The 24089-nt window shown below is 50.2% G+C and overlaps 2 protein-coding genes across 4 annotated transcripts in view; one reads left to right on the forward strand and one right to left on the reverse strand.

The window, feature by feature from the left end:
• The first annotated feature begins 45 nt into the window (after window positions 1-45).
• Window positions 46-16926, forward strand: P2RX4 (purinergic receptor P2X 4). Of its 2 annotated transcripts, XM_081113403.1 has the most exons (12): window positions 46-246; window positions 5882-6029; window positions 9274-9345; window positions 9458-9530; window positions 9974-10070; window positions 11915-11995; window positions 12094-12235; window positions 12336-12472; window positions 15045-15138; window positions 15292-15357; window positions 15631-15726; window positions 16388-16926. In XM_081113403.1, exons 1-12 carry the CDS (start codon window positions 113-115, stop codon window positions 16412-16414), a joined length of 1167 nt encoding a protein of 388 aa, XP_080969529.1. In that variant the 5' UTR covers window positions 46-112; the 3' UTR covers window positions 16415-16926. The 2 variants fall into 2 exon arrangements, with proteins under 2 accessions (XP_080969529.1, XP_080969528.1); XM_081113402.1 differs by lacking the exon at window positions 16388-16926 and having other exon boundaries at window positions 49-246; window positions 15631-16130.
• A 3642-nt stretch (window positions 16927-20568) lies between these two features.
• Window positions 20569-24089, reverse strand: part of CAMKK2 (calcium/calmodulin dependent protein kinase kinase 2) — a 42020-nt gene continuing 38499 nt past the window's right edge. For both annotated transcript variants that reach the window (XM_081113401.1, XM_081113400.1), the window contains exon 18: window positions 20569-22042. In XM_081113401.1, coding sequence (XP_080969527.1) covers window positions 21872-22042 — 171 coding nt within the window. In that variant the 3' untranslated portion in view covers window positions 20569-21871. The remainder of the gene's footprint in view (window positions 22043-24089) is intronic.

Genomic DNA, 24089 nt, shown 5'->3' on the forward strand with positions numbered 1-24089 from the left:
GCTGGAAGGGGCGGGGCTCCAGGCGGGAGGGGGCGGGGCTCCGGGCCCGGAGGCGACCGGCCGGGCAGGCGGCGGGGCCACAGTGCGCAGCCCTGCGGCGGGTCGGGCGGCCATGGCGGGCTGCTGCTCCGTGCTGGGGGCCTTCCTGTTCGAGTACGACACGCCGCGCATCGTGCTCATCCGCAGCCGTAAAGTGGGGCTCATGAACCGGGCGGTGCAGCTGTTCATCCTGGCCTACGTCATCGGGTGAGCGCGGCTGGGGCGGCGACCCCTTGGAGTCCTGGGACCCGGGGTACCCGGCGGCCCAGGGGCTGCCCCCTCCGGGTCCCCGCTGTGCACCTGCTCATCCTGGCCTAGGTCATCGGGTGAGCCCCGCGGGCGCCCTCCAGGTGGGGTCCGGAAGGCAGCGACCCGAGGCCGGTGACACACTCCTCTGGGGACCCCAGCCACCGGGGGATGGGCGCCGTGCCAGACTCTGAGGCAGAAGACTGCTTGGATGTTGTGTTTTAGGGACAAATCTTGGCTAGAGCTTCATCCTCGCCTTTCCTGCTTCCTGTCATTCTGACTGGCTCCGTGGTGTCCTTTGGCTCCAGGAAGGAGGGGGAGCGCGTTGCCTAAATTTCTCAATCTTTGCCACTTCCCATTCTGATGATCTGCTAACAGAAACCGTGGTTTGGGATTACACTTGGTTCCTTTTGGGTCTGTGGTTTCCGGTCCTGTCCTTTAACACCATGTGGTAATCCAAGATAGTAGAGGTCACACTTCCAGTTTGCTTCCTTCGTCTTATGGGGTGGTTGGTATAGGTACCTGCCTGTCTTAGCCTCATCACTCCCCATGCTGCCCTCTTTGCATAGATATGCCCAACCACCATCATTCCTCACGAAGTGTTTAATTTTAATTGAATGCACCCCCTTACAATCTAATAAGACTGGAGAGAGGAGGCGGGAATTAATTTACCAACTGGGCCTGCTTTCAAGGGCCACCTGGGATGTTATGGTTGCATAGCTGCCGAGCTAACAGATGTTATCTGCTTTGTCATTTCTTTACTTAAAAGGCCTAATGCAGCAGTCCCCAAACTACACAAACAGCCATTTGGGAATCTTTAAAAAGATACGAATTGCTGGCTACCATCCCCAGACTTTCTGATTCCATTGCTCTAGAGCAGGGGTGGGCAAACTTTTTGACTCGAGGGCCACAATGGGTTCTTAAACTGGACCGGAGGGCCGGAACAAAAGCATGGATGGAGTATTTGTGTGAACTAATATAAATTCAAAGTAAACATCATTACATAAAAGGGTACGGTCTTTTTTTTTTTTTTTTTTTTAGTTTTATTCATTTCAAACGGGCAGGATTCGGCCCGCGGGCTGTAGTTTGCCCACGGCTGCTCTAGAGCAAGACCAGCTCCCTAAGTGATTCTGCTGTGCAGCAAAGTTTGGGAACTAGTGTTTCCCAAACCTACCTGATCATGAAAGACTCACCCTGAGGAATTGTTTAAAGTAACCTGGGGTGGGGCTTGGAAGCTGTTAATACTGCCCAGGGAATTCACATGATCAGACAGGTTCTGCCTCTTAACATCTATCAGCCCTGCAGCAGTAGGTACTGACAGTACTCAATAAAATGGCTTTCAGGGTATGAACTCCACACCAGAACCGTCCTAGCCCCATGGTCGGCAAACTGCGGCTCGCGAGCCATATGCGGCTCTTTGGCCCCTTGAGCGAGGCTCTTCCTAAGCCTTAGGAGTACCCTAATTAAGTTAATAACAATGTACCTACCTATATAGTTTAAGTTTAAAAAATTTGGCTCTCAAAAGAAATTTCAATCGTTGTGCTGTTGATATTTGGCTCTGTTGACTAATGAGTTTGCCGACCACTGACCTAGTCCATCCCCAGGTTTGGACACAAGCAAGTCTCATTAAGTTCCACCACGAACTCAGTCATTGTGATGCAGTCATTGTGATGCACCCTTGCATTTTGAGACCCTGATACTGCTGGCTTCTTGAACGGACTTGCTGGGTTGGATGTGAAGCATTTGGAATCGAGGTCTCGTGCAGCTTTTTCCTCTTAGCTCTTGAAGCTCATGGGAAGATGGGCTTACATCTACCTTAGGGATCTGTGAAGCTCTAGACTGCGGATAATATAGTAGCCTTCCCCCCCTCATCTGCAGTTCCCCTTCCACAGTTTTAGTTACCAAAGTCTGAAACTATTAAATGGGAAATTCCAGAAAAAAAAAAACAGTTCATAAGTTTTAAATTGCACACCATTCTGAGTCGCATGATGAAATTTCAAGGCGTCCTGCTCCATCCCACTAGAGACATGTTCATCTCTTTGTCCAGCCTTTCCATGCTGTGTACAGTCCCTTCCTGTTAGTCACTTAGTAGCCATCTCAGTTACCAGGTCAGTTATCAGAGAGTGACCACCTTCACATAACTGATCACAGTGTATTGTTATAATTGTTCTATTTTATTACTAGAGGCCCGGTGCACAAAATTCGTGCACTGTGGGGGGGGGGGGATGTTCCTCAGCCCAGACTGCACCCTCTCCAATTTGGGATCCTTCTCACAACTGGGACTGCTGGCTCCCAGCCACTTGCCTGCCTGCCTGCCTGATTGCTCCTCACTGTTTCTGCCTACCAGCCTGATCACCCCCTAATCACTCCCCTGCCAGCCTGATCAATGCCAAACTGCTCCCTTGCTGGCCTGATCACCCCCAACTGCCCTACCCTGCCGGCCCGGTTGCATCCAACTCCCCTCCCCTGCTGGCCTGATCGCCCACAACTGCCCTCCCCTGCAGGCCTGGTCACCCACAACTGCCCTCCCCTGCCGGCCATCTTGTGGCTGTGGGAGCTGCCATCTTTGAGGGCGTGGCAGTCAGCATGTCCCCTCCTTATTGGCTGTGGGAGCTGCCATCTTTGATGGTGGGGCAGTCAATTAACATAATCCCTCCTTATTGGTTGTGGGCGCTGCCATCTTTGCAATGATGTGAGGGTCAATTAGCATATTCCCTCTTTATTAGATAGCATTAGTTATTCTTAATTTCTTACTGGATCTAATTTATGTTAGATTTTATCATTGGTATGTGTGTATAGGGAAAAGCTCTGTATAGGAAACTATCGCCGCCCCCCCCCCCCCCCCCCCCCGTTTCAGGCATCCCCTAGGGGTCTTGGACTGCATTCCCAGTAGATAAGGGGGAATACTGTATCTGTACCTGCACTATAGGATAGGGTAGGCTCTAGTCACATGTGGCTCTTGAGCACTTAAAATCTTCCTACTCCAAATTAAGATGTGCTATCACTGTAAAATACACCAGATTTTGAAGACAATACAAACAAAAAGCACAGTAAAATATCACACCAATACTACATCCTATATTGATAACATGTTAAAATATATTGGTTTCATTAAAATTAATTTTATCTCTTTCGTTTTAACATGGTTACTAGAATTTTTTAAATTACATATGTGGCTCATGCTATTTTTCTTTTGGGCAGCACAGTTTCTTAAGATTTTTATGAAGTGTTGTCTACCTTGATTATAAGGATTTTTTAAAGCAATAAATGCTTTGCTTTTATCCATCTTGCCATGATCAAAACTGACTCAGGATCTAAATTCAACGCTTTTTTTTTTAAAAATATATATATTTTATTGATTTTTTAAAGAGAGGAAGGGAGAGGGATAGAGAGTCAGAAAGATCGATGAGAGAGAAACATCGATCAGCCGCCTCCTGCACACCCCCCACTGGGGATGCGCCTGCAACCAAGGCACATGCCCCTGACCAGAATCGAACCTGGGACCCTTAAGTCCGCAGGCCGACACTCCATCCACTGAGCCAAACAGGTTAGGGCTCAACGCTTTTTTTAAAAAAACAACAACACTCATCTCTTAACTTCCTGCTAATTCATCTTGCTGAAATTGTGATCTTTTCCCCCCCTAGTGACCCATAGCAATCCATCTTCAAAAAGAGACTGACGCATTTCTCAGTTACCCAGTTCTGTCATCAGTCACATGATGAAGAGAGTTAAATCACATACTGATGTGAAATCACGTGTCTCTTTAGCAATTCATTGTACAGATGGTGAGATTATAGTGACCTTCCGGCCCTCGGCTTCAGTGTATCCGACTAGAGTTAAATGGAAGCTTATATTGCAGTTGAATTCCTAGAAACCCTGAAGAAGAGGGTTTGTAAGGGGAAACGCTCGTCTCTAGATGGGAAATGAATTTGGAGACTGCTCAGATCAGACAAACCCATAAATAAGTAACTAAAACCAGTGAAGGTCCAGCATCTAGAGCAGGGGTGGGCAAACTTTTTGACTCGAGGGCCACAATGGGTTCTTAAACTGGACCGGAGGGCCGGAACAAAAGCATGGATGGAGTGTTTGTGTGAACTAATATAAATTCAAAGTAAATATCATTACATAAAAGGGTACGTCCTTTTTTTTTATTTTTAGTTTTATTCATTTCAAACGGGCCGGATCCAGCCCACAGGCCGTAGTTTGCCCACGGCTGGTCTAGAGCTTATAAGGAGGAGAGAGGGATAATGGCATTTCTTGATTCCAGAAAAAACACACCATAATAGTCACTGGAAAGTGTTTAACAATAGCTCTAATTTGTAGTATTGCCCAATTTCTGTGGTGTAGATACTCCCATCATGGCCAATTTCATCCTATCGATGGTGACTCCCAAACATTGTTCTAAGCATTTGACATGCATTAACTTCTAAAACCTCACAACAATATCCTGGGAAGTCCTGTTATTATTCCCATCTTATAGATGGAAAAACTGAGGCACAGAGAAGTTAAGCTACTTGGTACAAGGTATGCCTTAGCGAGTGATAGAGCTGAGACATGAACTGGAGACCAGCTGGCTTCCATCTATTTTCAAGTGCCCTAACCACTATGTGCTGATGCCTTTACATTTTTAATTATTCAGACTGACATTAATGTCCCCTCTTCAGAGGGGAGAAGCATACCTGTGACTTGAATTCTTGGAGAAAAAATAAAAATTACTATAAAAAGCTATTTGAAAGGTGTATCTTTTCTAGAAGGAGTATAGCATAGAAGGCAAGAGAAGAGTCTTCAGAGGTAGAAGGCTTGAGGTCAGATCCTGATTATCCCACTCACTAGCTGTGTGACTTTGGGCAAATGACTTAACCTCTCTGTGTCTGTTTCCTTCTCTGTAAAATGGAGATCATAATGATACTTGCCTCACACAGTGGTCAGGATTAGTTAATACATATAAGGAGTTTAGATCAGTGCCTGGCACGTAAAAACACCCAAAATGGTAACTGTTATTACCATAATTTTTATTATCTCTTGGTGATTCTGCAGATCATAGTGCATTTGAAAGTGCTCAGCCCTAGCCGGTTTAGCTCAGTGGATAGAGCGTCAGCCTGTGGACTGAAGGGTCCCAGGTTCCATTCCGGTCAAGGGCACATGCCTGGGTTTCAGGCTCGATCCCCAGTAGGGGGCATGCAGGAGGCAGCCAATCAATGATTCTCTCTCATCTATGTTTCTATCTCTCTCTCCCTCTTTCTTCTTCTCTGAAATCAATAAAAAATAATTTGTTTTAAAGTGCTCAAATGTCTAATAAGAAAGACAGCATTAACTGATCATTTTCTCTCTGCCGACCACTGTGCTAAGTGCTTTCTCGCATCATCTTATTAATTTCCCACAAATCACCTGTGGTTTAGGTGCTACTATGCCTATTTTGCAGAAGCAGAAATGGAGGGTCCTCCTCTCCACACCCTTACAAAGTTAAGTGGCTTTTGCAAAGCCACATAATTAGTGAACGTGGTTCTCCCAGCTTCTGGCTAGCAGAGGCTCCCTGGCATCAGTGCAGATTCACCAAGTCCTAATGGCCATTCAAGTGGCCCCTTTTATCTTATAGGTGGGTGTTTGTGTGGGAAAAGGGCTACCAGGAAGTGGACTCTGTGGTCAGCTCAGTTACTACCAAAGCCAAGGGCGTGACTGTGACGAACACTTCTCAACTCGGATTCCGGATCTGGGATGTGGCCGATTACGTGATTCCCGCTCAGGTAAGCTGCCCATTACGACTCTGTCTAACGCGAAAGCCTCTACTTAGCTCCCTGCTCTTTGCTGACCTTGCACATTTGATTAATGATTGGCATGGCCGGCGTTCTAAGATCCCCAGTGCCCAGACTGCTTGTTTTAGTCCAAGAAATAAATCAGTGCGCACAGATCTCCTTTTGGCTTGCAATCTAAGAGGTAATACTCAATCGGCTTTGTGTTTCTTCAGCTCTAAACCGCAGCTGGCTTCAACACAGGAAACTTTCCATGTGAGCATCTCGGTCTGTCTCAAGCCCCGAAAGGTGAAAAGGCAGATGTTTTAAGTCTGGGGGAAAAATTCAGATAGAAGAATCACCTTTCCACATTCTGTATTTGCTTTATGGTTGTAAACCCACAAGCGAACCTTTTCAGAAAGCATTAAAAACTTTAGCAGCGCCCAGCTGGTGTGGCTCAGTGGTTGAGTGTCGACCTATGAACAAGGAGGTCAAGGTTCCATTCCTGGTCAGGGCACATGCCCGGGTTGCAGGCTTGATCCCCAGCGTGGGGTGTGCAGGAAGGTAGCCGATCAATGATTCTCTTTCATCACTGATGTTTGTATTTCTCTCTCCCTCTCCCTTCCTCTCTGAAATTAGTAAAAAATATATTTTTTAAAAAAACTTTAACAACCACCAGAGATGAAAAGCATAGGGCTCCATCCGGAAGGAAGGGAAAGGAAGAAAGTATTTGACACAGCGTCTGAGTCTCTAGTCTGTGAACCCACAAAGCTCCAAGTTAAATATTGACTCTCTCCAGCCCTGGTAATGGCCATGCACCACACAGCCAAACCCCAACGCAGCCCTCCAGATGGCTTATGGGCTGGGGTGGCCAGAGTGGTAAATGCAGATAAGCTATCAACTCTTGGCTCAGAGCATGGCAAGGACCTCAGAAACTCTCTCGTCAAGTGTGTTCCTTCCCCTGCTGCCTTCTCAATGGGAGGGTCTTACAGGGGATTCTCAGCTGCTGGAGCTGGTCCTGTTGGCGCGCACCTGTCTCAAAAGAGAGACGTCTGCTTCCTATCAAGTCATGGCCCCGTCCTGGGAGTGTCATTCAGCCTGTTTATTGGAACCAAGGAAGGATACGGCCCCTGCTTCTGCCCCTCGGTGGAAAGGAGCACGCAGCCAGGCGGCCCCCCGTCTCAGACCTGGCGGCTAAGTGGGTCCTCGGGGCTCCTCCTGAGCTTCCATGGCATCCTTGTGCTTCTCCGAAGTTGAAACGCAAACAGTTGTTTGCATGGCGCTTGCTTGGCTCATTTCCAGACTGAAACTTCCCTGAACTTAGATGAGAGATAGGAACCAAAAAGTAAACCACGTGGAATTGTTCACGTCTAACCCAGGAGAGGTGGAGGGGCGGCCTTCCGTCTCCACCGAGAGTTTACAGAGGGCACACCTGGGAACCTGACAGGTGCCAGGACAGACTCGGGCTCCCTGCACACCTGTGCCCCCTCCCGTGGCCGTTTCCCTGCTCCCAACATGGTTTGTTCCAGGCCTTTCTCTCAAAGATGCCGGCTATTACAGAGCTCCCACCACCTTGTCAGACCTGGGGGGGGTGGAGATGCCTACAGACTCCTGGGTACTTGAATTACTCTGATCCCCCAGATGGCTCCAGCGCCCACTCTGCCCTTCTCCGGGGTGTGAGCTGCTGAAAGCTGCCCAGTGACGGGGAGGCCCAACCAGAATCTGTGGGATCTTTGTCTTTACCCCTTATACTAGGACAGTGATGGCGAACCTTTTGAGCTCGGCGTGTCAGCATTTTGAAAAACCCTAACTTAACTCTGGTGCCATGTCACATATAGAAATTTTTTGATATTTGCAACCATAGTAAAACAAAGATTTATATTTTTGATATTTTATATAGTGAAATGCCATTTAACAAAAAAAATCAACCAAAAAAATGAGTGTCATAGGTTCGCCATCACTGCACTAGGAGGTCATTATTATCAATTCTTCAGTCTCATCCCCAACAAACTGCTCTCGAATTTCTTAGAAACTCTAATACATGAATCATTTGGCACCGCCACAGTTATGAGGACAAAACAGAGCCATCTGAAAGGGAGAAGGTCGGTGGCCGACCCTGCCTGAGTCTGCTCTGGCATGATTTGTTTGTTTTAATTCCGGTTAGGAAAGAAAACCAGCCAAATTCAAGACCTTTCAATGTTTGTTTGGTGGTTTTATTTGTCCCCCGAGATCATCCTGTTGGCAGAGGATGTTTGGGGCACTTGTTGGCTCTTTTCCCTCCAGTAGTCAAAAGCTTATTAAAGGGACCATTTTAGGTTATAGACTTTTTTTAAAAAATTGAGGTGAAATTCGCATGTCACAGCATTAAGCATTTCAAAATGAAAAATTCAGTGGCATGTGGCACATTCATGATGCTGTGCAACCATCACCTCAATCTAGCTCCAGACCATTCTCGTCACCCTCAAAGGAAACCCCATACTCATTCAGCAGCCACTGTAGTTCACCCTTCCCCTCACCCCGCAGCAAGAGCCAGTCTGCTTCCTGACTTTACCGATTTGCCTCTTCCGGACATTTCACAGCAATGGGATCCTACAGTATGTGTAGACTTGTGCATCTGGCTTCTCTCACTCAGCATCATGTTCTCAGGGTTCATCCAGCTGTAGCAGGTGTCAGTGCGCCCTTCCTCTTCATGGCTGAATCGTATTCCAATGATAGGCACAGACCACCATTGTGTATCCATTCATCTGCCGGTGGACACTGAGGTTGTTCCCACCCTTGGGTCATTGTGAATAATGCTGCTGTGAACATGAGTGCACAAGTATTTGCTAGAGTCCCTGTTTTCCGTTCGGCTATAAACTCTCCGAGGGGAGAATGGGAGATCATAAGATCAGTTTTTAAAATTGTTTTCTGCTTGTCATGTGCAAGAAGTGAAAGATACTATCTGTTTGTTTGGTTTTTATGTATTGATTTTAGAGAAAGAGAGGAAGCAGCGGGAGAGAGAGACAGAGAGAGAAAGAGAGAAACATCCATTTGTTGTTGCACTTACTCATGCATTCATTGGTTGATTCTTGTGTGTGCCCTGACCGGGTATTGAACCCACAACCTTGTAGATTCCCCTGTGTATAGGGATGAGGCTCTAATGAACTGAGCTATCCGGCCAGGGTGGTACTGTCCCGTTAAACGAACGTCTGGCTGTGCGGCTCTGCTTGGCTCCTCTGAAGGTGACATGGCAGGGCTCTCCCTTCTGTCCCCGCTGTAGGAGGAAAGCTCCCTCTTCATCATGACCAACATCATTGTCACCATGAACCAGACCCAAGGCTTCTGCCCTGAGGTAGGCAGCTGCTTGCAAAAAAGCTCGGGCCTCATGCCGCCCCTCCAACCCGGACCCGCTGTGTGCGGGGCCGGCCACGTGGAACCTGTTTCACTCCCCCTTCTTCTTTCAGCTTCCAGATAAGACCAGTGTGTGTAAGTCAGACTCCGACTGTCCTGCCGGCTCTACCAACACCCACAGCAGTGGTATGAACGTGTGACTGCAACCCCTCAGTAGACACTCACCCCGGGGACGGCAGCCCCCGACCACATCGCCTCCCCTGAGGGGCTCCCCTGCTAGAGGAATCTCAGGATGGAGAAATCCTCCAAGTGCCCCCATGCCTTCACATGATCCTGGGGGAGGCTCTCGACAGTCACCTCTGCCATCGGCACCTGAGAAGCCATCCCAGATCTTGCCCTGTACTGTGGCTTGGCATCACCCCAGCCCTGCAGTTGGCAAAGCAGAGATGTGGTGAGGACTCAGGCAACCATGTTCCTCCACTTCCAATTTTGGGGCACTGTGTAAACCCCAGAATTGGCACAGCTCAGGACTGATCGCTTAGGGTGCCATGGTAGCGCTGCCACCCTCTACTTCACCGAAGTAGAAAACGGGAGACCACCTATGGACTGGGTCCCCCTCATCCCTGTAGGAGTTGCAACAGGAAGATGTGTGCCCTACAATGGGACTCTGAAGACGTGTGAGGTGGCAGCCTGGTGCCCGGTGGAGGATGACTCAAATGTGCCAAAGTGAGTCCTGTCCAAGGGGAGGGAGTGCCCCCAACTTTGGTTCTTAGGCCGAAGGGAAGGTGACAGGCGAGTTAAGTGACACCTTTGATGTGTGGCTTTGTGCTCTTGGTATCTGTGTGGAGGCAGGCTTCCCTGGGGTGGCGGTTCTCAACCACATGTCAGCAACCATCAGTGGTGAGATGGGTTGGCGAGATGGGTTGACAAGTTGGGTCCCAGCATTTGTCATGATAAGAGAGCAGATGACTTATCTCTGTGTTAGGATTCTGTCAGTTGCAAATAACTGACCGGAAACAGTTATGCCTTAAGTCCGTTTTTCACAAAGAACAAGCCCCCAATTCTCATGTTGGGCAGCCGGTAATGTTAACTGCAACTTCACGTGACATTGTTTGTCTTGCCATTGGCCTTGCACCTGTCTTAGGGTTGGGAAGACTATCCTACATAATAAAAGGCTAATATGCAAATCGACCAAATGGCGGAATGACTGATCGCTATGACGTGCACTGACCACCACGGGGCAGAGGCTCAACTCAGGAGCTGCCCCCTGGTGGTCAGTGCACTCCCACAGGGGGAGCACCACTCAGCCAGAAGCCCTGAGCCAGGCTCATGGCTGGTGAGCGCAGTGGTGGTGGCCGGAGTCCCTTCCCCCGAGGGCTCCCCTGCAAGAGGGCACAGGCTGGGCTGAGGGACCTCCCCACTTGAGTGCACAAATTTCATGCACTGGGCCTCTAGTTGTTTATATTTTCAAAGATTTCATCTGGATCCGGGGAGGCCTCCCCAACAGAGGGGTCAGCCTCCAGTGCCAGATTCTCCTGTGGAAATATATCCAAGTGGGGTCCCTGGGGGACAGATTCCACTCGTCTTGTCAGCCAGGAGCTGATGTGGCACTTGGGAGAAGCTGTGGGCCAGAGGACACCACCCTCTGGTTATTTTTTGAGAGGTCAGGATCCAGCCTATAGGTGAACTGACCTTTGCTTTGACTTTTGTAAAACCAGTCTGTTGAGCATCTCTCCGAGGGCAGTGAGCCCCGCAATGTCACAGCACAGCCGAGAGAATTCCAGTGAGCCCACTGGGCATGCCCCTCCTTAGCTGTTTCTCAGGCTCTCCAGTTCCTGCTGCCTTGGGCAGGAGGCCCGGAGAGGAAGAAAGCTGAGGGCTTGGCCTATAATCTCCCCTCTTGACATAGTGTTTACACAGCAGAGTAGGAAGTGCTAGAAATGCTCCCCCCCTTTTACTTTGACAAAATGACATTATAACACGTGTGCATATGTTTTAAAAGTATTACATAGGGCCCTGGCTGATGTGGCTCAGTTGGTTGGGCGTCGTCCCGAGCACCAAAGGTCACGGTTTCGCTTCCTGGTCAGGGCACTTACCAAGGTTGTGAGTTTAATCCCTAGCTGGGGTGCGTGCAGGAGGCAACCAGTGGATGTTTCTCTCTCACACTGTGTTTCTCTCTCCCTCTCCCTTCTCTCTCTCTCTCTCTCTCTCTCTCTCTCTCTCTCTCCTCAAATAAATAGATAAACAAATAAATAGATAAATAAATACTAGGTTTTTTAAAAATATTACATAGTGCCCTAGCCAGTTTGGTTCAGTGGATAGAGCATCAGCCTGCGGACCAGCTTTGATTCCTGTCAAGGGCATGTGCCCGGGTTTGAGGCTCAATCCCCAGTAGGGGGCATGCAGGAGGCAGCTGATCAATGATTCTCTCATCATTGATGCTTCTATCTCTCTCCCTCTCCCTTCCTCTCTGAAATCAATTTGAAAAATATTACATAGATTTGTGAGTGTACATATATGTATGCTTACATTAACAATGTTATCATTAACCATGTGTTATTTTTCCCCAGACCTGCCTTTTTAAAGGCTGCAGAAAACTTCACCCTTTTGGTTAAGAACAACATCTGGTATCCCAAATTTAACTTCACCAAGTAAGTGGTGGCCGGCTGTGTGAGTTCACCAGTGTCTTGGAGAGACCTCTTTTTTGAGATTTCCCTCCCTTCTATTTTCTGCCTCTTCCCAACTTTAGGAGAAACATCCTCCCCAACATCACCACTACCTACCTCAAGTCGTGCATTTACAATGCCGCAACAGACCCGTTCTGCCCCATCTTCCGTCTTGGCAAAATAGTGGAGAATTCAGGGCACAACTTCCAGGACATGGCTGTCGAGGTAGGCACGGGCCCTGGCTTTGCTGGCACAGTCTCCGACACGTCTCATTTCAGAACAGGCTCTAAGGAAAGTGTGCTTTGTCTCTGCTCGCAACCCACAGGGTGGCATCATGGGGATCCAGATCAAATGGGACTGCAACCTGGACAGAGCTGCCTCCTTCTGCCTGCCCAGGTACTCCTTCCGCCGCCTGGACACTCGGGACCTGGACCACAATGTGTCCCCCGGCTACAATTTCAGGTGGGCGTGGGCATGGGCATGGGCTTGCGCTGATGGGTGGGCATGTGTGGCGGGTGATGGTGACTGGATCACTCCCCAGTGGGGGCATCCACACCCACCTAAGACCAGCACTCAGGCAGCCACCACAGGCAGGTGGGAGCCATGTGCCAGGAAGAATGCTCGGAGAGAGGCCGTGCACCTGTGGCATCTTGGCCTGTGAGAGCCCTCCTTGCCCGCCCTTTCTTGGCCCTAGAAACATATTGAGCCCGGCTGACATGGCTCAGTGGTTGAGCATCGACCTATGAACCGGATGTCATGGTTCAATTCCCGGTCAGGGCACATGCCCAGGTTGTGGGCTTGATCCCCAGTGTGGGGTGGGCAGGAGGCAGCCAATCAATGATTCTCATCGTTGATGTTTCTATCTCCTTCTCCCTCTCCCCTCCTCTTTGAAATCAATAAAAAATTAAAAAATAAAAGAAATTTAGAGCAGCTGAGGGAGGCTGGCTGCTCTACTCTCTCGAGCCAGCCTCAGCCGGGACCCTCACTCACTACTTTCGAGGAAGGGCTGAGTTTGTGACCCTCTAGTCCAGAGGCCTCCGGGCTCTGACCCAGAAACTGATTTCTCAAATGCAGAGTCTGCCCCGGCATCTCCAATGTGCACAGGATACAGGTTTCAGCCTCAGGATGGGCCTTTGCTGGTATTTCTCTGTTGAAAGTGCTGTGTATTCGTTTCCTAGGGTTGCCATAACCGATTACTACAAACTGGGGGGCTGGGAACAACAGGAATTTATCCTCTCACAGTTCTGGAGGGCAGAAGCCCCACATCCTGGTGTCAGCAAGGCCAGGCTCCTTTCTTGCCTCTTGCAGCTTCCGGTGGCTCCCGACAATCCTTGGTGTCCCTTGGCTGGTAGACACGTCACTCCAGTCTCTGCCTTCTCCCCTCTGGGTCTCTGTCTGTGTGTCCCCTCCTCTTCTTAGAAAGACACCAGTCGTATTAGATTCAGGGCCTGCCTTAACTCACAGTGTGTCCTCATCTTAGGGGCCAGGGTCCCATTTGCCACTTTCCTGTAGCCACATACGTTTGCACCTGCCCTTTGTCGAATCTTGCACACAAGTAGCCACTATCAAAAACAGGCCCCAGGCCCTGGCTGGTTTGGTACAGTGGATAGCGCGTCGGCCTGTGGACTGAAGGGTCAAGGGCACATGCCCGGGTTGCGGGCTCGATCCCCAGTGTGGGGCGTGCAGGAGGCAGCTGATCAGTGATTCTCTCTCATCACTGATGTTTCTCTCTCTCTCCCCCTCTCCCTTCCTCTCTGAAATTAAAAAAAAAAAGGTCCCAGGAGGGGCCACCCGAGTAGGTCAGTGGTGCTTTTTGTGTTGCATGTCTCCCTCTAGTGGTGACATGGGGAATCAAATGCACGTGTGATCTGCAGTCCTTTTGAACCATCTGGCTCACGGATCGGATCGAAAGGCAGATGTTTGAATCTTTTCCTAAGCAAGGAGTTCGATCTGTGTTGCTCTGTCTCTACCCTCACCACTGGGCTGGAACCCCAAAACAGAGAGAAGCCGATGGAACCCTCACAAGGACAGCCCTCCCCTGACTCCTGCCAGCATCAGGCCCTGCCCAAGTCCCAGGCCTGGGCCATGGCATGGGGACAGATCACGGGCCAAGAGTTTAGGTTCCGGGATTCCCTGAATAAAACAGGCAGCAAATGGTATCACGTCTCAGTGGTTCTCCCTCAGCCATTTCCCTGTGTGTGTGTGTGTGTGTGTGTGTGTGTGGTTTAAGGCTTTGAGACAGTTCACCCATTTGAAGTATAGAATTCTGTTTTCAGTACATTCAACGAGTTGTGCACCTACCACCACAGTCAGTTTTAGAACATTTCCATCACCCGTACCCTTTAAGCTTTCACCTCTCTGTCCCCCTCACCCCAGCCCCTGGTGACCTCTCATCTACTTTCTGTTCCTGCATTTGCCTGTTCTGGACTGTCATATGAATGGAGTCATACAGCATGTGGCCTTCTGTGTCAGGTTTCTTTCACTCAGCATCATGTTTCTTTAGAGATTTATCCATGCTGTAGCATTTATTAGTCCTTCATCTCTTTTTATAGCCAAATGGCATTCCATTGTGTGGATATACCACATTTATCCATTTATCCGTTGATTGAGCAATGGTTCTTTAAAAAAAAAAGTCCAGTGCTGATGCTGGGAGTGACCAGCCTCACAGTCTTGGAGGATGCTGATGGCCGGCGACATCCCTTAGTGGCCAGGGTCTCCTTGAGAGGCAGGTGGCTCTGCTGCCAGGAGGGAAGGACATTCAGAGCTAGAGGTTCCGGTTGAAACATAGGAGGCCGCCGTGTTAGGAGAGTGGGAAGCTTTGTCACCAAGCCAGTCCTCCTGCTGTGCGGCCCACCCACACAGGAGCCGGGAGAGGCCCCGAGGTGCTCAGCAGGCAGAGCCGACCTTTGGCCAGTGCCAATGCGGCCAGGCCTCAGGGAGGGGGCGGGGAGGATTCTGCTGTTAACATCACTGGCCCAGGACCCAGAGGGCGGTTTCCCACTGCCGTGCCTTCCCCTCCCCTTTCCTTCCCCAGGTTTGCCAAGTACTACAACGACCTCACTGGCACGGAGCACCGCACACTCATCAAGGCCTACGGCATCCGCTTCGACATCATCGTGTTCGGAAAGGTAGCCTGGCTGCCAGCTCCTCACCCAGACCCTGCCAGTCCCTCTTCTGGGTGGGCCAGGGGCTAGGGGCGACGTGTCCTCCCCCCACTCTTTACCTGCCCTTTGTCCACCCCTATCGCAACCCTTTCTTTCCCCCCCCCCTGTCCTTTGCAGGCTGGGAAATTTGACATCATCCCAACCATGATCAACATTGGCTCCGGCTTGGCGCTCTTCGGGGTGGTGAGTGACTTAGGCTCTGTTCACCCCTGGGCTGGGGCCCTCTGCAGTAGTCAGCACAGCAGGCAAGCCCCTCGGCTGGAGGCCTGGCCTTCCCTTCCACCCTCTGGGCTTCTTTCCCGCCCCCGCCCCCGCCCCCACCCCCACTTCCCCTTCCGGAGGACAGCACCCCTCAGGGCCTGGCCTTCTCCACCGAGGTGGAGGAGAATTTCTTTTCCTTGGAAGATCCCAGGCGCTGAGAAACAGGGACTAATACATCCTGGCTCGTTCTTTCAGGCAACAGTGCTGTGTGACGTCATAGTCCTCTACTGCATGAAGAAAAGATACTACTACCGGGAGAAGAAGTACAAATACGTGGAAGAGTACGAGCAGGTAGACCACCCCCCGAACTTATCTCACTTGCCTCCGGCACCAGTGGTGACAACACTGAGCGCTGGGCCTGACACCCCCGGCAGCCCCACGCCACCTGTGTCACCTGCTCCAGCTCTAGAACACCTGTCCTAGTCCTTACTTCACATGGACCCACTCTTTAAAATCTAGCCCGACCGGTGTGGCTCAGTGGTTGAGCATCAACCTATGAACTGGGAGGTCACAGTTCGATTTCTGGTCAGGGCACATGCCCGGGTTGCGGGTTCAATTCCCAGTCATGTGGGAGGCAGCCAATCGATGATTCTCTCTCATCATTGATGTTTCTCTCTCTCTCCCTTCCTCTCTGAAATCAATAAAAAAAATTAAAAACATTTTTAAAAATAAAATTTAGCCTTCTTTTAATCGGTGACATCTCTGGTGAGTTAACATATTATAACAGAATTGCCTTGCATAGCAAAAGGGGTTGGGAACCATGCTCTGCAGCCACTGCACTAGGACCAACTTGAGTGCATGCGACTGTTAAGGGCTGTCCCAAGTCCTCAGCAAAAGCACCTGGCCATCGCCACCCAGAATGCTCCAGGCTTGCCTGCGGGCAGCAGCGCTGGGTGAGTGTACGTTTATCCATAAGCATATCAATTAATGGCAAATATGTCATTTTTTGCAGGGTATCAACAATGAGATGGACCATTAATGTCTACCCTACATCTGGGCTCCCCACGGCACTCATCAAAGCAAAGGAGTAATCAAAGAGAAGGGAGAAAAGGCTTCCATGGCACCCCAGGGAAAGTCCGAGATTCTGAGTCAGTTTCCACTCCACAAGTCCTTCAGGGTTGCCCAGCTGCTCCCGTTTTGTGTTGCAAGATGTGCATCGTTAACCACCCTGTTCTTGGCTGGGTCACCTTTGCTGACCCTTCAACTTGGGATCCTTTGGGTGAGCTGTGGCCCCAGGGCAGTGACGCTGCTGAAGCCACAGGGCTGGGGCCTTCTCCAGGGTGGGCTCTCTTCAGCTCTCCTGGGGCGCCCCCTGCAGGGCAGGTCCAGCGGTGCAGGTGCAAGGACGCGTGGCATGCCCCCCTCGGGTCCCTTCCCCCTGCCAGACTTTGTCCGCGTAATCATGAGGCGGAGTTAATGTTTCTCTTTTGAGAAGAGGTATGTTGAGATGACTGAGGACCAAACATTAAAACAAATGATTTTCTTAATCTCCATCTGTGTGGTTTCCTGGCACGAGCGAAAATGTTCTTCTTTCCTTCCCTAGTAAATCCGTTTGTTGTCCCAGCCCATTGTGCTCAATCTGTTGCTGGAGCCTAGGTACTTTTTTTCCCTACTTCAGCTTTCTCTTAAAGGCCCAAGGATTTTGATCTTCATCAGGCTGTGTTCTTGCAGTTTACAAGATTTCTTTTTTCTAGGGACAGCTCACCTGACCCGTGGTTACAATTTCCCTAATATGACGGCACTCTATACACCCTAGGGGGCACGTTTTTAGGCAACATGACAACGGGTTCTCTTCCCCTGACCCCATTTGCTTTCCAGAAGCTTCCAACCAGAAGCAGCACCACCTCCACCTCCGTTGCCACTAGTGTGAAATGTTAATGAAGCTATTTCTAGTTTAGCCTTCACACTGACTTCATTCTGCACCAGGTGTTCAAGGTCTCCCTAAAGAAAGCAGTTTGCCCTCCCCCTCGTCATGCACTCATTTCCGAGCGCTGAAGGAACAGCTTATTTTTAAAGGGCTCTGCTTCTGGTGGGCAAATGGCCAACTTGGGCTTTTCTTACTTTGGGGGGCGGGGGTAGGTTTACTGTCCCTGGTTGGGGTGGCTCAGTTAGTTGAATGCCATCCAGCGCACATGCCTAGGTTGCAGGCTCGATCCCCAGTAGGGGTATGCAGGAGGCAGCCAATTGATGTTTCTCACTCACTGATGTTTCTCTCTCATCAATGTTTCTCTCTCCCTTCCTTTTCCTCTAAAACCAATAAGAACATTTTTTAAAAAAAGGTTTACTGAACCCCTCTGAAAAAACTCTGGTTCATGCTACTTTTTTTTTTTTTTTTTTGAAAAATGCCCACTTAAACCTACAGCTCAAAGGGAGCTGGAAGTTTTAGGAATGGCTTCGAACCTTGCAGGTTAAGGAGTGAGGGTTACTGGAGTGGAGGAGACTCCTTTTAGCCTCCCTCTAAGACAGAATGCTAGGGCCAGTTGGGGTGACGGCTGGGGGTTGGGGGTGGCATTGCTTATTTCATTTACCAGAGTCACCTTTTGGTTCAGCTATGTCCCCACTTGATGGCACTGCCTCTTAGGTAGGGGCCCGTGCATCTGAAATGGGCTTCCGGGAGTCTCTGGAACCCCTAAAACTTTGCAAAGTGATGCAGCTGTGTGCATTCTTTCAGCTTTCATCAGATTCCTTTTAACCACCCCAAGGTGCTTATTTCAAACTGACCAGGCCCAGCCGTGCCCGGGTTCTCAGTGTGGGAACACCTGCTTTTGACTCTTAGCGGCCAGTATCGTTGGATTTCTGCAGCGATGGAACAGGGAAGCTTTCCGACTTCATCTGCTGCCTTTGATAACAGAAAACGGAGGTACAAAGCCAAGCAAGCACCCTCAGCCTCTAGTCCAGAGAAACCATTCGTTCCAAAACAGTCTCCAGACGCCATGAAAACTGGCAACGCTGGAAATGCTGTAAAACACCGACTTTGCCGACAAGCTCGGGCGAAGGCGATGACCCATAAAATGGGGTTAATAATACCTACCGTGTGAAATGTCATGTAGCAGGCTGACCCAGTGGGGCGTTTGATGTCTCATTAAAACTAGCTGCTCACCTGTTTGATCTCCACCAGAAAAATCAAACAATCGCCTGCCTGCTAGAGCCGTGTTTCTCAAACTTCAGCAGCAGACCAGCCACCTGGGGATCCTGGGTAAGTGAGGCCTGGGAGTCTGCATTCCTAATCCACTTCCCAGTGCAGCTGACACTGCTGGTCTGGGGACCACACTCTGAGAAAGACACCAGGACATGCTTAAATTAGGGATGACTAACGTAACGCTGGATACATTAGCCTTGGCCTGGCATTTGATCTCACGTCGACCTAAGGAAGGAAAACAAGAGACGACAGAGGTCCTAGAGGGTGCTGACTTAACGACCAACAGAAAAATCCCAAAGAGGCCGGCTTTGCACCATTTTGGCTGTCTTGTTTATTTCAAGTTTACAGAGAAGCTTAAACATCTGTGGAAAAACACCAAAAGCTTATTTTTCTCTCAAGTTCATGTCTTTTTAAGTGATAAATACACAGTATTTAACTTTGTACACCTGATAAAAGGAAAATGCATAGTAGAAAGGATCAGGAATGAAACAGAAGCATCGGGCAGTAAATCAATCACAGGATAGAAAAGTCAGCAGTCCCACGAAACTCGGCCCGTAAAGCTGGAGGGAAGATGGGGACCGACGACCTTGGAACCTTTCCCTAGCACCTTAGAAATAAGTGGAGGTCATGGTTCTTCCCCCCTGGCAACGTGAAGCTCCCCTTTGGAAGATGGGCGAGAGTGACAGGTCGGACCTATGTGTCTAAATGCACAGGTATTCGCCTCCTTGGTCCAGAAAGGCTTTGAGGACAGGAGCCTTAACTCCAGGAAAGGCCAGACTAGTGGGGAGACAGCCTCTCGGGCCCCCAGTGCCGACAAGGGGCTAGATAAGGCTTTATGGGAGCCACTGGTAAGCCAGCGGAATAGAGGGGGAGCGGGGAGTGTATAACAGGGCAGAGGAAAAGATGGCAAAGTTGTGCTTCCTTCAAGGCCTGGATGCAGGCCACAGGTTGCTTACACACCAAAGTGGTCTCACAGATGAGCCAGCAACGGGAGAAATGGACGGGCAGCCTTTTGGCTCACCTGCAACGCTGCTCCTAATAGCTCCCCCTCTCCTGGTAGCTGGCTTTTGAAAAACCAATGTTTGTGCTCCAAGGGAGTGTGGTAATTAACACTTTATGGTACAGGCCTCTCTGCTTAGGCTTTTTGGGGGTGGCAGCCAGTTCCCTTCCACAGCTTTCTTTGGTGTTTCTTTGTAAAAAATAAAAATAAAATAAAAATAATAATAATTATAATAAAGTTATGAACTTGGGCCTCCCCCAATTGCACATGTGAAACCCGCCCCAAGAGTGTCGTGGGGGCGATGGCATTGCCCGACGCGGCTGTGTAAACACAGGAGTTCTGCAGAAGCTCTGCGCGCTGCCCGCCCTCCCCGGGACGAGCCACCCGCCAGGTCGGAGTCCACACAAACAAGCTGGGACAAACACCCAGGACCGGCTGACTTCAACCACTGCAAGGTGCTTACTGCAGCCTAACCAGGCCCCAGATGCTCCCGGGAGGGGTGGGGCCCACACATTGAAACAGCATAGGAGGGAGGGCAGGAGGAAGTACCAGGTTACAGCAAGCAAGCAAGCAAGCAAGCAAGCAGGTGAGAGGACCCTCCATCAGACAGGTATCCTTTGCCCGGTGGGACACGAGCACTTCCTCATTCTGTACGATTGTTATAGGATCACGAGAAAAGGCTGGCTAACTGACAGTCAAGAGCTTACATTCAAGATCTGCGGATGCCAAGAATGCCTGGGCTCCGAGATTCCTTGCTTCTCTCTCTGCAAAATGTCCTCATACCAAGGCCGTCCACACAGAAACAACGGAAAGCATGCAGTGTTTCCCCAGGTTCCACAAAGCACCGGCAGTTTCCCAGGACAAAGTCCTCCCAGTTTTCCTAACCCTTGACCTTCACACTCGCCAACCTGCGGCTCCGGAAGAAGTCCCACTTGTACTGCAACCACACTTCTCAATATCAGATGAAGGTCAAAAAAATAAACCTTTTCTTTCTGGACTTCTGACTGCGAAAGGGAAGGTCCTGTGCCAAGCCCTTGTTCCTTGGACCCTGAGGAGTGTTCTGGGTTTCTACAGCCTTCTCTCAGAGGATGCCCTGGGGGTCTCCTAACAGAGCTTTGCTGCTACGGATGATCATTTGTGTCTCGGTCGAATGAAAGTGTTTCCTAGCCGGACCTCCGGGAACTGGATAAACTGTCTGACTAATGACAACACTCAGCTAGTATTTAAGAAGAGAACAAAACGTTCAGTGTCTAGAATTACATAGGCTATAAACAAGCTAAGCTGCTAATGTACAAGCGCGGGTTTCATGGGTTCCAACTCCGATCACACGCCCGAAGCCGGGGACTACATCCTGGAAGCTCTAGAACAGATGGTTTCTGACTTACTCTGGAGTTCAGTCTAGTTGGAGAAGGGGCCATTTTTGCTTGTTTGTTCACTCTCAAGCCATGTAATATCCATGGAAGTAGAGGATTTCACCCTGATGTTTTTGTAATTGAACAAGAGATTTGCTAAGAGAGGTCAGCCGCCTCCCTGTATGCATTCAAGTCCTTTAAGCAAAACTTCTCCCACCACCACCACTAATGCCCTTTAGGGTTGACAGTCCCCTCTGTGAAACAGTTCACCATCAAGCCCTTTCTGTTTTTCTGACAATTCCAGTCACAACAAAATAAAGTAAAATTAAAAAATGTTCAAGTCCTTCTTACAAATAGGTTGCATCCAAGCTCCCCGCAGCTCCTGAGGGCTAGCCCTGCCTCGCTGCCTCGAGTCCACGGTTCTGGAAGGTGGTGTGTGCTTTTAGGTTCGGGGTTTGCATGAGAAGTCACGCCCACTCTTCTCCCTTGCAAATACAGCAACTCACTCACTCAGTGGTCTCAGGCCATGCCTTCTGAGTTTTCAGCCAGCTTTTCACGATTTTCAAACCCCACACACATTCTCTCGGTGTATCTGACGTGGTTCCTGGTTCACAACGAAGGATTTTTTGGCATAAAAACGTTGTTTTAAAAAGCGAACTGTCCCAAAATGCATGTGGCTCTGCGTCTGCAACTCCTCACACCTGCCTGTTCAGCCAGCCAGCGGCCAAGGTCAAGGTCATGGAGTGTTTTGTGGGTTGGTGTGTATTTTTTTTTGTCCCCTTTAAAACAACAAAGGAAAACAAAACAAAAAAACAAACAACCAGAGATGACGGGCAAGGCTCTACACACGTGCTCAGTTTCCGTAGATCATGCTGCTATGGAAACGCAGGGTGCGCAGCCCTGGAGGTGAGACACCCAGCATGCGAGGTCACGGGCGTCCAGCAGCTACTCCATGGCGTCGTCTGGCCGCAGAGGATGCATGCGCGTTCGCGTTCGGTGGCCAGGGCCCAAGGCCCCCCAACTCTCCACACACCGACCGCCTTTCACAAGAGCACTTCCTCCTCCCCCACGAGGGGCGGGTCGGGCCCCGGGAGGCTGTCTTCGCTGCCGTGCTTCCTGCTCACCAAACAGAAAACCAAGGTTAAGAGTGGGCACAGCCCGGAACCGGCACCTCCAGGTCCAAAGCTATTTACACAACCTCTTCTTCTAGATTCTCTCCCCCTTTTCTCTCGCTTAGACACGATTTTTCTTTTTCTTTTCTTTTTTTTTTTAACCTCGTCCCAAAGGGCAGAGCCATTTCGGCGCCTAGCCCCGAGGAGCCCAGACAAGCCCCAAAGAGCCAAGCCTAATCCCAAAGAGCCCTCCGCGCTCGCTGGGCCGAAGCTAGTCTCGGAAGGGCTAACCCTAGACCAGAAGAGTTGAGCCCAAAGAGCCGAGTCTAGTCTCCAACAGCCTAGCCCAGTCCCGAAGGGCCGCAGAGACAATTTTCAAAGGAGACTTTGTATCCCCTCTGTAAACGGAAAACCAGCATCCTGTGCCAACAACAGCAAGGAACCGTAAGCACGCATGCAAACCTGTGCGCGTGACACCCAAAACCCCGGCACAGACAAGTGCTGCCTGGGCCCCACTCCGCAGCCCGTTCACTGAGGGTGTTTGCTACCTGGCCATCCCTCCCCTTCAGCTATAGTCTCTTGCAGGGCGGGAACCATGACCCTTGTCCCCTGTCACCAGGTGAACTTCTTGGGGACAATGAGAACTGCCTGGGCTGGGCCTGGCATACAGCCAGCCTTCGGGAACCGGCTGTCAAAAGAGAACAGCACTGCCCCAGCAAACAGGCCTAAGGGACACCCCTGGCAGAGAGAAGGGCCCCCTCTTGGCGATGTGAGGAACCAGAGCAGACCACGCTGGCGGGAGGAAAGGCGTCCTTGTGTCCCAGAGAGCCAGATCCTGAAGCTCCGCAGCCAGAGCTGCCTGGGGTGACGGACAAGGGTGGGGTGATGGAGATGTGAGGGGAAAGCCCTCACAGAGGCCCACACCCTCTGACACCATCAGGCGCAGCTGCCCCTTCTAAGGGAAGCCGCTGCGCTTCTCACACAGGACTCGAGCCCGTTATGTGCCGCTGGCCAGAAGGGGGATGGCCCCCACACATGGGAAGGGAAAAGGTGATGCCTGAACATTCCTAGGAAGAAACCCTCTTTGATTAAAAATCACTCATTGGTTTTATGTTTCTGCCAAACCAGAGGGGTCAAGTCTCCCAGGGATCGGTCCCTCGATGGCCAAGCAGGCCCTCGGTTTCTGCCCTCCTGGCCGGTCTTGCTGCAGATGGGACTTGGGACCAAGCCTCCAATGACTGACTGAGCCTTATAGGTCCAGAGTGCTGGACCTTTTGGACAACCAAAGCATCCCACCTGTGGGCTGAGGGCAAGGGCAGGTAACCCCCAGGTGTTGCTGGGATTGCAGATGAGAGAATAAAGGGGCAGTAAAGCACTTTGGGCCAATTTCAGTCTGTTGATGTCTTGCAATGTTGAGCTCACTGAGAATAAAAGACTAAAAACGACAGTCTTGCACAAAGAGAGGCAGGCAAACCCTAAAACTGAGGTTGAGAAGAGAAAGGCCAGCCCATTATGCTTCTGTAGGAGGGACATATGGGAGCATCTGGTGGGGACTGAGGCAGCCTCACAGGCTGGTGACACATGGCTCTGATTGCTAACTGCTGCTTTCCCTGGCCCAGAGAAGCATAAATAATCCCCCCCAAACCCTAACTGGTTTGGCTCAGTGGATAGAGCGTCGGCCTGCGGACTGAAGGGTCCCAGGTTCGATTTCGGCCAAGGGCATGTACCTTGGTTTCAGGCACATCCCCAGTAGGGGGTGTGCAGGAGGCAGCTGATCGATGTTTCTCTCTCATCGATGTTTCTAACTCTCTATCCCACTCCCTTCCTCTCTGTGAAAAATCAATAAAATATATATTTTTTAAAAATCCCCAAACAAGCATTCCTCCTACATTACCATATAAGCCCCGACTTCTATGTATGGGTGGCCAATAAATTTCATCTAGGCCAATTCCTAACAAGAGAAAGCTGACACTTGTGCAAGTTCATCGCAGCGTTACTCATTCGTGATAGCCAAACAGTGCTCATCCCCAGATGAATAGATAAACAGAATG

The sequence above is a fragment of the Myotis nattereri genome (assembly GCF_964212035.1).
Source record: "Myotis nattereri genome assembly, chromosome: 19".
Classification (NCBI taxonomy): Eukaryota; Metazoa; Chordata; class Mammalia; order Chiroptera; family Vespertilionidae; genus Myotis; species Myotis nattereri.

Coding starts and splice junctions, on each gene's coding strand:
- P2RX4 (XM_081113402.1), top strand. CDS start 113: ATGGCGGGCTGCTGCTCCGTGCTGGGGGCCTTCCTGTTCGAGTACGAC. Junction 9,346..9,457: donor CCCAAGGCTTCTGCCCTGAG/GTAGGCAGCTGC, acceptor TTCTTCTTTCAG/CTTCCAGATAAGACCAGTGT. Junction 12,236..12,335: donor TCCAGGACATGGCTGTCGAG/GTAGGCACGGGC, acceptor CGCAACCCACAG/GGTGGCATCATGGGGATCCA.